Source organism: Bos mutus, chromosome 5 (assembly GCF_027580195.1).
Source record: "Bos mutus isolate GX-2022 chromosome 5, NWIPB_WYAK_1.1, whole genome shotgun sequence".
In the NCBI taxonomy this organism is placed as follows: domain Eukaryota; kingdom Metazoa; phylum Chordata; class Mammalia; order Artiodactyla; family Bovidae; genus Bos; species Bos mutus.
This window is the reverse complement of record NC_091621.1, coordinates 25,047,210-25,059,878: the sequence shown is the minus strand read 5'-3', so window position 1 is coordinate 25,059,878 and position 12,669 is coordinate 25,047,210. Positions and strand designations below refer to the sequence as shown.

The following is a 12,669-nucleotide window of genomic DNA, read 5'->3' as shown; positions in this document are numbered from 1 at the left end:
CATTTAGCTGTGTTCCTACCCCATATCTTCATTTTAAAATGGTACTATAAGCTTTTTCAAGAGGCAAAAACCCATAAGGAGAAGAGGAAATGAAAAATAGATAACAACAACCAAATTTGGAAGTGGCAAAGAAGATGGAAAAAGATTAAAGAAGCAGAAGGAAAAACTGACAATGAACTTGATTTGAGTTCCGAACTCCCGACAAGTCTGAGTGGTGGAATCAGGATGAGAGAGCTAAGAAGACAAGGGGACTGGCTGAACCTCTGTTAAGAATCAATGAGTCCCAGGACTTCCCTGGTGGTCCAGTGGTTAAGACTTCTTCCAGGGCAAAGGGTGCAGGTCGAGTCCCTGGTCAGGGAGCTAAGATTCCACATGCCTTGTAGCCAAAAAACCAAAACATAAAACAGAAACAGAATGGTAACAAATTCAATAAAGACTTTTTAAATGGTCCACATCAAAAATAAATAAATAAAAAGTCTTAAAAAATGAAAAGAATGAATGAGTCCCTTAGATGCCTTCCCCCACTCAGAACCACAAACCATCCCTCCCATTCCTGGCAAGCCCAGTTTTATCCTCTTGAAAACGTGAAAGGGAGGGTCTCTGGCTGAGGAGGCATAGCTGAGTGTCCCAGTCCTGCTCTGAAAGCAGAGATCCAGTGAAATACTGAATGCGGAGGCTGCTGTTCTCCCTGAAGCTCTAAGAAGCCAGGTAGCCAGGCTTAATCCCCTCTGAGCGGAAGGAGGAATCAAGGCCATCTGACCCAAAGAGACAACCTGGCCAGAACTCTACAGTGACTACCATTACTCCAGGAGCCCCACTCTGGAGCACCAAGCTTTCAAACAGCTACTGTGCAGGGCCATCTGTAATGTGAACAGACAGCTAAGAAAAACACAAACACTTGGAAGAAAGAATCTAAGATGCAAGACTATCACCAGAAACAAAGAGGAAACACAGAAACAGCACATGCAAGAAGAAGAAAACTTTAAAAAAGAAAACAAAAAAACACTCATTAACATCATCTGTATCCATGGATGGGGGGCACTGAGTACTGTTAGTCAGTAGCCACTAGACAGGGAACAAACAGCTCTTGAAAAGTAAGAATATGGCAGAGATAAAAAAGTTCAACAGAAATATTGCATAATAATGTTGAAGATTTCTAGAAATTAGGACAAAACAACAAATAATGAAGACTAGAGACAGGAAAATTATACAAGATGAGCCCAAATAACACAATATCCAAATAATGGGCATTACAAAAGGAAAAGGAGACAAAAGTATAAGGATTACTTTCAGAGACTACCCTGGTGGTCTACTGGTTCAGATTCTGCACTTCCACTATAGGGAGTGTAGGTTTGATCCCTGATCAGGGAGCTAAGATCCCATATACCTAGTGATGTGGCCAAAAATTGAAGGGAAAAAAAAGGAAATATTATCATAAGTTTTCTAGAATTGATGGCTATAAGTTTCCTAAAGGATGGATGAAAACAGACCCACACCAACGCATGTCATCATGAGATTTGAAAACACTGGGAGAAAAAGACAATCCTACAGGCTTCTGGGGTCGGGGGTTGTGGGGGGTGGGGGATGTTTTCACACAGTGTATCAGAACACAATAAATAGAGATGGGAATACCAGACCACTTTACCTGCCTCCTGGGAAACCTGTATGTAGGTCAAGAAGCAACAGTTAGAACTGGACATGGAACAATGGACTGGTTCCAAATTGGGAAAGGAGTACATCAAAGCTGTATATTGTCACCCAGCTTATTTAACTTATATGCAGAGTACATCATGCAAAATGCCAGGCTGGATGAAGCACAAACTGGAATCAAGATTGCCAGGAGAAATATCAATAACCTCAGATATGCAGATGACACCACCCTTATGGCAGAAAGTGAAGAAGAACTAAAGAGCTTCTTGATCAAAGTGAAAGAGGAGAGTGAAAAAGTTGGCTTAAAAGCTCAACATTTAGAAAACTAAGATCATGGCATCCAGCCCATGATTTCATGGCAAATAGATGGGGAAACAGTGGAAACAGTGGCTGACTTTATTTTTCTGGGCTCTAAAATCACTGCAGATGGTGATTGCAGCCATGAAATTAAAAGACGCTTACTCCTTGGAAGGAAAGTTATGACCAACCTAGACAGCATATTGAAAAGCAGAGACATTACTTTGTCAACAAAGGTCCCTCTGGTCAAGGCTATGGTTTTTCCAGTGGTCATGTATGGATGTGAGAGTTGGACTATAAAGAAAATTGAGCACCGAAGAATCGATGCTTTTGAACTGTGGTGTTGGAGAAGACTCTTGAGAGTCCCTTGGACTGCAAGGAGATCCAACCAGTCCATCCTAAAGGAAATCAGTCCTGAATATTCTTTGGAAGGACTGATGCTGAAGCTGAAACTCCAATACTTTGGCCACCTGATGCGAAGAGCTGACTCATTTGAAAAGACCCTGATGCTGGGAAAGATTGAGGACAAGAGGAGAAGGGGACGACAGAGGATGAGATGGCTGGATGGCATCACCAACTCAATGGACATGGGTCTAAGTGAACTCCGGGAGTTGGTGATGGACAGGGAGGCCTGGCGTGCTGCAGTTCACGGGGTCGCAAAGAGTCAGACACGACTGAGCAACTGAACTGAACTGATGGTTTTTCCAGTAGTTATGTAGGGACATGAGAGCTGGACAATATTTGAGCAAACTCTGGGAGATAGTGAAGGACAGGAAAGCCTGGTGCTCAGCCTTTTTTATTGTCCAGCCTGGTGTGCTTCAGCCCATGGGTTACAAAGAGTCGGCTGAACAACAACAACAATCAAAATGACATCAGGCCTCTCAACCCATAGCAATTCTGGAATCTAGAAACCAATGGAAGAGTGCCTTCAAAGTTCTGCAGAAAAGGAATTTCTAGCCTAGAATTCACCATCTAGCAAATTTGAAAGTAAAACAAAGACAACTATGAAGGATTCAAAATACTCTCCTCCCAAGCGCTCCTCCTGAGGAAGCTATTAGAGAATGTGTTGTTGTTTAGTCCCTAAGCCATGTCTGACTGTTCTGTGACCCCGTAGACTGTAGCCCTCTGGGCTCCTCTGTGTCCCAGTCACTGAAAGTGTAAAGTCAGGAGGGAGAATTGGATTCAGGAGGCAAGGGCTTCAAGGATGCAAGAGGGAAGTGTTAAAAGATAAAATAAGGCATATTAAAAAATTTAAGAGTCTATTTGAGCAAAAACTTGATTCATATCTTACAGTGTCAAACCAGAAGTAGTTAGGAATGCTCTCCGAACAGGAGTCTGGAGATAGACATATACAGGAAGATTGGAGGCAAAGAAAGGAAATGATTTGATTGGCTATAAACCCTACTTGGCTACTTGTGACTGGTTGTCCTTAGTATTTTGATTTATAACCTTGTAAAAGCTTAGATTTTGGTTGGCTTCCATGGGCCAAGAAAGACAGATGAGATTGTTGGATGGCGTCACTGACTCAATGGACATGAGTTTGAGCAAGTTCTGGGAGTTGATGATGGACAGGGAAGCTTGGCATGCTGCAGTCCATGGGATCACAGAGTCGGACACAACTGAGGGACTGAACTGCGCTGATATGATATCACTTTATGTGCCGTGCTAAGTCGCTTCAGTCATGTCCGACTCTGTGTGACCCTATGAACTGTACCCCGCCAGGATCCTCTGTCCATGGGATTCTCCAGGCAGAATACTGGAATTGATTGCCATTCCCTTCTCCAGGGAACCTTCCCAACCCAGGGATCAAGCCAGCGTGTCTTAAGCCTAACCCGCTTTAGCAGGCAGGTTCTTTAACACTAGTGCCACCTGGAAAGCCCAATATCACTTTATATATAGAATCTAAACTATGATACAATGAACCTATTATGAAATAGAAACAGACATGGACATAGAGAACAGACTGGTCGTTGCCGAGTGGGGAGAGGGCTGGGGAAGGGATGGAATGGGAGGTTGGGGTTAGCAGATGTAAGCTTTCATATATAGGATGAATAAACTAGATCCTGCTGTATAGCCCAGGGAACAATATTCAACATCCTGTGATAAGCCATAATGGAAAAGAATATTAAGAAAAAATGTGCATATATGTATAACTGAATCACTTTGCTATATAGCAGAAATTAATACAACATTGTAAATCAACTATACTTCAATAACATTTTTTAAAAAGATAAAGCATGGTGCTAGGGTGTACAAACCATGACTGAGCCCTCAAAGCCCCAAATCCCTGGCCACCTTTAAACATGCATGGTAAGCATGGTAGTGACCGTGTCAGGGGCTCTTACAGATTTGGGCCCGCTTCTGGGTTCAGTTTCATCACTCCAGTGGACATCCACCCTGATGAACCTTTCAAACCTCAAGTTGGAACTTGATTAAAAGAGAAACAGAAGAAGGTAGTAAACATGAAATGGCCTCCATACATGTCTGCTGCTGCTGCTGCTGCTAAGTCGCTTCAGTCGTGTCTGACTCTGTGCGACCCCATAGACGGCAGCCCCCTGGTTCCCCTGTCCCTGGGATTCTCCAGGCAGAACACCTTTCTCCCAATGCATGTCCCTGGGATTCCCCTGGTTCCAGGCAAGAACACTGGAGTGGGTTGCCATTTCCTTCTCCAATGCATGAAAGTGAAAAGTGAAAGTGAAGTCGCTCAGTCGTGTCCGACTCTTAGAGACCCCATGGACTGCAGCCTACCAGGCTCCTCCGTCCATGGGATTTGCCAGGCAAGAGTACTGGATTTGCCATTGCCTTCTCCAATACATGTTTGTAGATCATTTGAAGTTTCAAACCTCTCTGCCAAGCTGTGTGGGTTTGTCCAGAGGTCAGTGTTATTTTCCTCTGTTAGAAGGATGACAGAGATGAATTTGATGTATTTTTGTTGCCTATACTATTATTTTGTTTTAGCCCATTTCAGTGGACCATGAATTTTTTTAAAAACCAAAGGAAATATCAAATGCTCTTTGATGGTCACTAAAGCTTGGGAAAATACTGTATAAATTCATTGGCAGATGGTAGGAAAGCTGTATTTACTGGTCAAAGTTTTTGTTTTTGTGCTCTATGCCCAGAACAATTTGCTGTTCTGAAATATAACATGAGTAAAACTGCTGAGTGTTTATATTTCTCTGGTGAAATTATAGCAAATCGTTGAGTAGAGGTTTAAATCATGAATTAATTATAGTGAACAGAATGTTTTGCATTCTTTGCTAGAAGCTAAGAATAATGATTGGATGAAGTCCCATTAACATTTACTGTGGACTAACTCAGTGGGTAAGGTATTGGTATATGTGTTTGCTTTTTCTTTCAATGATGTGTTGAGATATTAAACCATCTGTTCTTGTGCATAAACATTTTCCTGGGATTCATATGGGATTATGGGATATGATATGGTTCTACGATTATTATGGGGTGATCGACTGTTTATAATAAAATCTTACTTTAGGGGCCTTTTAATGATCCTTAAAAGGAAATCACTCCAGGCTTCAATGTTGGCAAAACATCTCCTCTTGGAGGCATATTGTTGTTTACAAATGTTGGTATGGTTCATTTTAATCATCAAATTCCTAAACTAAATGTAAATTTTCTAGGTCAAGATGATACTTTTGTTCTTACATGTACTATAATTCATTTTGAGGATTAATTATAAGACTAATTCCTAATTACTTTTCATTATTATTATTTCATTATCACCAAATAGAAATATTCATAAGAAAAGCTATAAGCCCATAACTGACCCCTGTTCAGAATAATAGTTTTAAACTCAGTAAAAGTTACGTGTACATGTTTAGAATATAAATGTATATAAAAATACATAGAATCAGTTCACATTTCTGAACATTTTCGGAGCACTCTAGGTATGAATTTGTGAACAAAACTTTAGGATTTATAGTCTATCTAGCAGAAGATTTCCTTCTGGGGGAAAAAAAAATTACATCAGTGATTCTCACCCACTTTCCACACAGTACACTTGAGTAGTATGACAGGGCCCCATAAAAGAGTGGCACCTCCTCACTGGTAAGGAGTGAAAGAAGGGGTGGGAGAAGGGATTACATGTAAGTATCATCAAACTGCTGCTGCTGCTAAGTCACTTCAGTCATGTCCGACTCTGTATGACCCCATGGACGGCAGCCCACCAGGCTCCCCCGTCCCTGGGATTCTCCAGGCAAGAACACTGGAGTGGGTTGCCATTTCCTTCTCCAATGCATGAAAGTGAAAAGGGAAAGGGAAGTCGCTCAGTCGAGTCTGACTCTTAGCGACCCCATGGACTGCAGCCTACCAGGCTCCTCCGTCCATGGGGAGCCCCTAATTGCTTTTAATACTGTACTGTTGGACTCTTCGTCCTTCACTTCACTCTGCTGAGAATCACAGATTGAAACAGATTTAATCCTGATGGACAGCTTTTCACTTGCTTTCTCCAGTTGCAAATTTAAAATAACTTTGCTTGCATTTTTAAGTTTCTAAGTACTTTAACACAAACATATTTTTGTATCAAGAAGGGATAATGTGCACATTTTTAAATTCATTTACTGATTCTCTTTGCTTTGCATACAAATTGAGCTTGTACTAACAGTTGCTATAAAATGAGACTTGTACAGTAATGGGTGAATCATGAATATAAAGGTGTGACTATCCTTTATTAGTGACTATCCTTTATTATTATTATTCTATCCTCATTATTACAGCACCTTCCAGTAGAAAACCAGGAGACCCCCTGGTTATATCAGATATCAAGAAAGGCAGTGTGGCACACAGGTAAGAAAGATGGATTTACTGGTTCATCCCAAGGTATTTCTTAATTACAGCAGGAATGACTTCTTCCACACATGAGACAACCTTGTTGATGGGCCATGGTATTCTCAGTATTTTCCAGGCAGCCACAATTAATTGATCATATTTGACATCCCTAATGTTAATGGCATGTAGAGCTTTTCCTCAGTGTCACTTTATTTTTGCACCTAGTGCAGATAACCATCACCTAAAGATGCTTTTTAGGGTCTTTCATGAGTCCAACGTAGCCTTTCCTTCACTGATCATCTTCCACCCTTCACTTTTCCAGCTAAAAAACTGAAAGTGGCCCCAGTTATGAGAGTCACCTCACATGCAAATAATAGATTTGGGGAGAGTTTTACTAGATGCTAGAACGTCCTCCCTAGTCAAGCCAACGTCCTCCCTTGAGCCTCAAACAATGTGTATGTCTCCTATTTGATCCATTGACCTTGGACCTTTGATCCAAGGACTCTCAAACTTTTAATTTCACAGATCAAAATATTTTTAATTGATTAGGAATATTGATGTAAGACTGTTAACTTTCTTTTTCTTTTTCAGTTAAGGATTTTACAAATCTCATCTATTGTTACAGTCATTTCATTAGAGGAACATTTTAATACTCAAAAAGTAGGAAGGGCATTAATTTAGGTATGTAGGTATAGGTTCAGATCCTGTGATAAGGAAACTCATAAATAGTTAGTTTCTCATACAGCAGTTGGCAGGTAGGCAGGCAACACAGGGCTGGAGAAGCACATCTGCCTGTCCTTTCCAGCTGGCTCTGATTGTTGTGATTTTCCAACCCTAAAGGGGATCAGGGGTGGTGCCCAGAGAGTCTGGCATGTGCGTCTTTAGGGGATGACCCAGAAGAAGGAAAGGGAGAGTGGAGACTAGGAAGCAGTTAGCAATCAGAATCATAGATATAATGCATAAAGGATGGTTCTTAGCAAAACGTAACCTTCCTTACAAATACGTGTGCATATACATATAGAAGCACCTATAAGCAAATATACATTCTCATTGTTTTCCCATCTCATGATAGACCTTAAAAACTTTCAAGACCTGCAGCAGTCCATAACCAGTATGAGACCCTCAGTGGCCATTTTCCAGTTCACCTTTTCTCCCCACTGCAGCCACAGTGAGCTCCCTGGTGCAGGTGGAGATGCAGAGACACCAAAACCCTGACCTCCCCCAAGCCCATCCCACCTGACTCCCTCACCTCCCTCTACCCTCCCCTATATCTGGACTGCCAAGGACCACAGGTGCAACAACGCAAAGAAGCATAAGGACGCCAGGGCCGTGTAAACCCAGGCTCGTTACACACCTTCCTGGGAACCTCAGAACTCCTGAGTGACACGTAAATGTTTGTCCTGATCTAATTAAAGAAAGTAGAATAAAAATGTTTCTTAATGATCTGCAATTGAATGTCACAGCAGCCATCCACAATAAGACTGGAGAAAGGGGATATATCAATAAAACGCAGTTTTTCAAAGCTGAAGAATCATATTTCCCCTAAAGACTACCATAATGCTACTTTATGCTGAATGCCTTTAACCTAGTTAAGTGTTCATCATTAAGCATGCATTTGCTATGCCTTTACTAACAGAACAGGAACCTTGGAACTTGGGGACAAGTTACTAGCCATAGATAACATCCGGCTGGACAACTGCTCCATGGAAGATGCAGTGCAGATCCTCCAGCAGTGTGAAGACCTGGTGAAGCTCAAAATCCGCAAAGATGAAGATAATTCAGGTATTGATCACCTCCGCAGTTAAGACTGATTTCTCTAACTGCCCATCTGTCACCAAAGATATTAGATCTTGATTTTTTACATACAACAGCTGGCTAGTGACATTGCAGCAGTGTTTTCTATAGTTAAGAGGGTCTTTAAATCGGGCGTTAAGAGTGTAGTTTGAATTTTAAATAATAGGGTTTTTAAGATAGATGTAATTAAGATATTTACATTACATAAATGTTACAGCTGTATTAAAATAATTTTTAAAGATGAAAAGTAAATCATCACCTGATACCACCCTAACAGAATAGAAATAATCATTTGCTAGTTGATGTTATATTACATAATAATAACTTCAGTGCATGTTCTATTTTTTATGTAGCTATATATACATGGTACCACTTTACAAATCCTTAACAGCTATTTTAATTTACTGCCCATAGTTTATTCACCTTTCTTTTCTTCTGTCTTAGATTGCTCCCATTTGTTTCATTCTGTAGGTGGCACAATAATGGATATTTTCATGTGTAGATATCTTTATTCAACTTTTCTTCTTTTGAATTATTTCTTTAGGAAATATTCCTAAATAATAGAATGGCTGAGTCAAAATAAAAAGGGACTTTTTATGATTCCTGATGAGTCTTGTGCCATGTTGCTTTCTTAAAGGGCTATATCCATCTTCAGTGCTTCGAGTAATGTGTGAATACAGGGGTGCAGTGCTTCTCAGACTTGAGAAGGCCTCAGACCACCTGAAGACCTTGTTAAAACACAGTCCCTGAGCGCTAACCCCAGGTGGGGACTGAGACTATCATTTCTAGCAAACTTCATTTTGATGCTGCTGTGGCCAAGACTCAGTAATCTGAGTAGTCGCCTGCAGATCCCCTTTTATCTGATTTGGATAAGAACTCAAGCTAATCAAAACAAGAGTCAACTAACATCGGGATTTCTAAAAAGTGACATATATCTATAACATAAACATTTTATTTAAAAATGTACCGATCTTATGCGTGAAGCCAATACTTTCTGCTGACTATAGTTATAAATCTTTCAACTTGTTTGCCTAAGTCATACCCATAATACACAGTTTAAGATTTCTAGGTTTGGGGGAGGATGTTGTTTTGCTTTAATACAGTGAGATTTTAAAGAACTTAAAGCAATCTGAATGCTTACTCCAACTAGATTTTTATCTCCCTAATGTTTTCAAGTTTTCCCTTTATTTAATTATTCGTTGATTTTTGCCCAATAATCCCCCTTATTGAATCTTTCCAAAGCATTTTACTTTTTCATAGTTCCAATATACTCATATTTCATAGGTTATATAAGATTCATCAAATTATACAGTTAAAATAACAAGTGAAACCGGCAGAAACAGGCTTGGAAATAAACCTAATTGACTCTAAATGTTAAGCTTTTGACTCAATTGTATACATATATGGCTCAGATGATACAGTGTCTGCCTACAATGCGGGAGACCCAGGTTCAATCCCCGGGTGGGGAAGATCCTCTGGAGAAGGAAATGGCAACCCACTCCAGTACTCTTGCGTGGAAAATCCCATGGGAGGAGCCTGGTAGGCTGCAGTCCATGGGGTCGCAAAGAGTCAGACACGACTGAGCAACTTTACTTCACTTCACTTCACTTTGACTCAATTGGTAGCAGAAACAGAGGTACATAGGGTGCTATTGATACAAAGGGAAACATTATTCTGAATCATTCAATGGCATTGGTCGGTATATTTTACAAAGAGGATGGAGAGTCACAGTAAATCCAGTAAATTGGTTACAGGGAGATGGTTAAAAGAGTTTCTACTGAATAATTTCATCCCAACCAATAACGAGTAGTTCTCAATGTCCTGCAATCTCCTGGAATCTAATCCTCTAGATCCAGAGTTCACGGTCACATCAGGCCATGTGTTTGTGAGTACTATTCAGAGCCAAAACAAGTTGGTAGTTACATCCATCAGTACCACTGGTAAGGATAATTATATCCAAATATACTTTATAATGAACCTTTAAAAATATGCACAGATTTCTTCTAGTTATTTCACAAGCAACTGATTTTCCTCACCAACATTTGCATTTCTCTCCTAACAAGCATATCTCAATGGTACTTTTGGGGGAGGATTTGTTTTAAAAGAAGGATAAAACCTCCAGCATCAGGGGGTTCTGTCCTAGTGAAGAGGCAAAGCCCTGTGGAGAAACCCATTTCGCATGATTTGCCAAGCTAAGCAGATCTTAGCTACCTTCCTTGCAGAGTGCAGAAGCCAAGCCAGAGATGAATATGTATGTTGTTTGTGGCTGGCAGTGTTCCCAGTTCCAAAACCAGGCAGTGCAGACACACGCTGAGAAGTTTCAGAAACAACTGAGCACTTGGAGAGCCACGTCTTACTTCAGTTGCTTCTTCCCTTTGGCTCATTTTTTCCCCCTTTTAGTTCTTTCCCCCTACAATCCCTATGCCTAATACTATGGTAAGGATCATGCTTGTTAGGTACTTTTTAAAAATTTATAAGTGTTTTCAATTTTTTAAATCTTAAAATCTCCCATTGAAAACCATTCAACTAACCAAAATAAGACTGTAAATATAGGTGTTAAGAGATATTTACCCAAACCAGATTTTCTCAAGTCAGCATACTGAAACCTATACTCAGACACATTTTTATAACAGACCACTAACTGAACATTATCATATGATCATTGATTTGGAACAATTTGAGTGTTTCCATATCCTTTTCCACCGTGAGAATACAAGTATAATTTGAGTAACCAAGTTCTTTTTTATTCACAGCAAAGCAAGGAGGGGATTATTCAGTGCAAAACTTGGACTTCGACTAGTTCAAGGCCGACTACATAGTCATAAAGAGCACACTTTTAAATCAGACCTGTGTTTAAAGTTCAGTTCTACTACATTTGAGCTGAATGCGTCTGGGCAAGTTACTTAACCTGCCTGAGATTCGGTTGTACTTTCAGTAATATGTGCAAAATAATACCCTCCTCGGGGTGCTGCTGTGGCTTGTTGAGAGAGTTACTGGCACAGTCAGTATTCAATAACTTGGGACTATTTGATTATTATTATTATATTCTGAAATGCTTTTCCCCACATTAGTTCTGATGCTAGGTCAAGATATAAGTGAGTGGAAAATAAGCACTATTCATGACAATAGTCACTGATTTTGAAAGTCTGACACTGTGCTTAATCTGAAATTAAGCTGGTGATTTAAATTGTCTCAATATTTGTCTCAATCCTTTGTCTCAATATTTGAATTGTAATCAGAATGGTAATATGCAGTATATATTCTTCACTCTCTAAAATATTACTTACACGAATATTGAACTTTCTATACCAGTAGACTTCAGGAGTCTTCCAGTTCTCTTTTTATTTATTTATTTACCTTGTTTTATTTGGTTGAGCGGGATCTTATGCTGCATGTGGGCTTTCTCAGTTGCAATGATCAGGGGCTACTCTTGGTTGTAGAGCACAAGCTTCGCATGGTAGTGGCTTCTCGTGCTGCAAAGCACAGGCTCTAGGGGCATGGACTTCAGTAGTTGTGGCACAGGGGCTCATTAGTTGTGGCTCTCTGGGGCCCTAGAGCTCAAGGGCTCCAGTAGTTGTGGTATACAGGCTTTAGTTGCCCGCAACATGCGAAATCTTCCCAGACCAGGGATCGAACCCATTTCCCCTGCATTGGCAGGCAGATTTCTATCCACTGTACACCAAGGAAGTCCCCAGTTCTTTCCTTAACTGTCTTCTCCTCTCCATCCTTGGTTCTGTCATCAGTTACAGAAAATTTATAATCGAAGTTGGTTTCCTAAACTAGTAATACTGCACTTGAGTTTAACAGATGTTACTTCTTCCAGCTGCACCAGTTTCATTGCTCTGCCTTGCACTTTACCCAGGGAGATGGCAGAGCTATTTTCAAATATTGCTGAAGTGTTTATTTCTCATTCAGTCATGCCATTGGCATTTATTTAGTGTCTGTAAGGTACTAGGGACTGGCAGTCCTTAGATTAAAAAGGACACAATCTCTGCCCTAAATCAGTTACCACCTTATAGAGAAACAGAAGAAAATAATTAGCAGTATGATGAATGTTCTAGGTGTGTGTACAAAATGTTAAGAGAATATGAAGGCACCCATGTGAGACTGGGGAACTCAAGTAAATGCTTCTAGCAATCCTGA

General features: G+C 40.4%; 1 protein-coding gene across 1 annotated transcript in view; it reads left to right on the top strand.

The window, feature by feature from the left end:
• The window catches only part of GRIP1 (glutamate receptor interacting protein 1), a 752,861-nt gene that overhangs the window by 675,649 nt on the left and 64,543 nt on the right, over nucleotides 1-12,669 (top strand). The window contains exons 15-16 of the mRNA XM_070370106.1: nucleotides 6,681-6,750; nucleotides 8,369-8,514. Coding sequence (XP_070226207.1) covers nucleotides 6,681-6,750; nucleotides 8,369-8,514 — 216 coding nt within the window. The remainder of the gene's footprint in view (nucleotides 1-6,680; nucleotides 6,751-8,368; nucleotides 8,515-12,669) is intronic.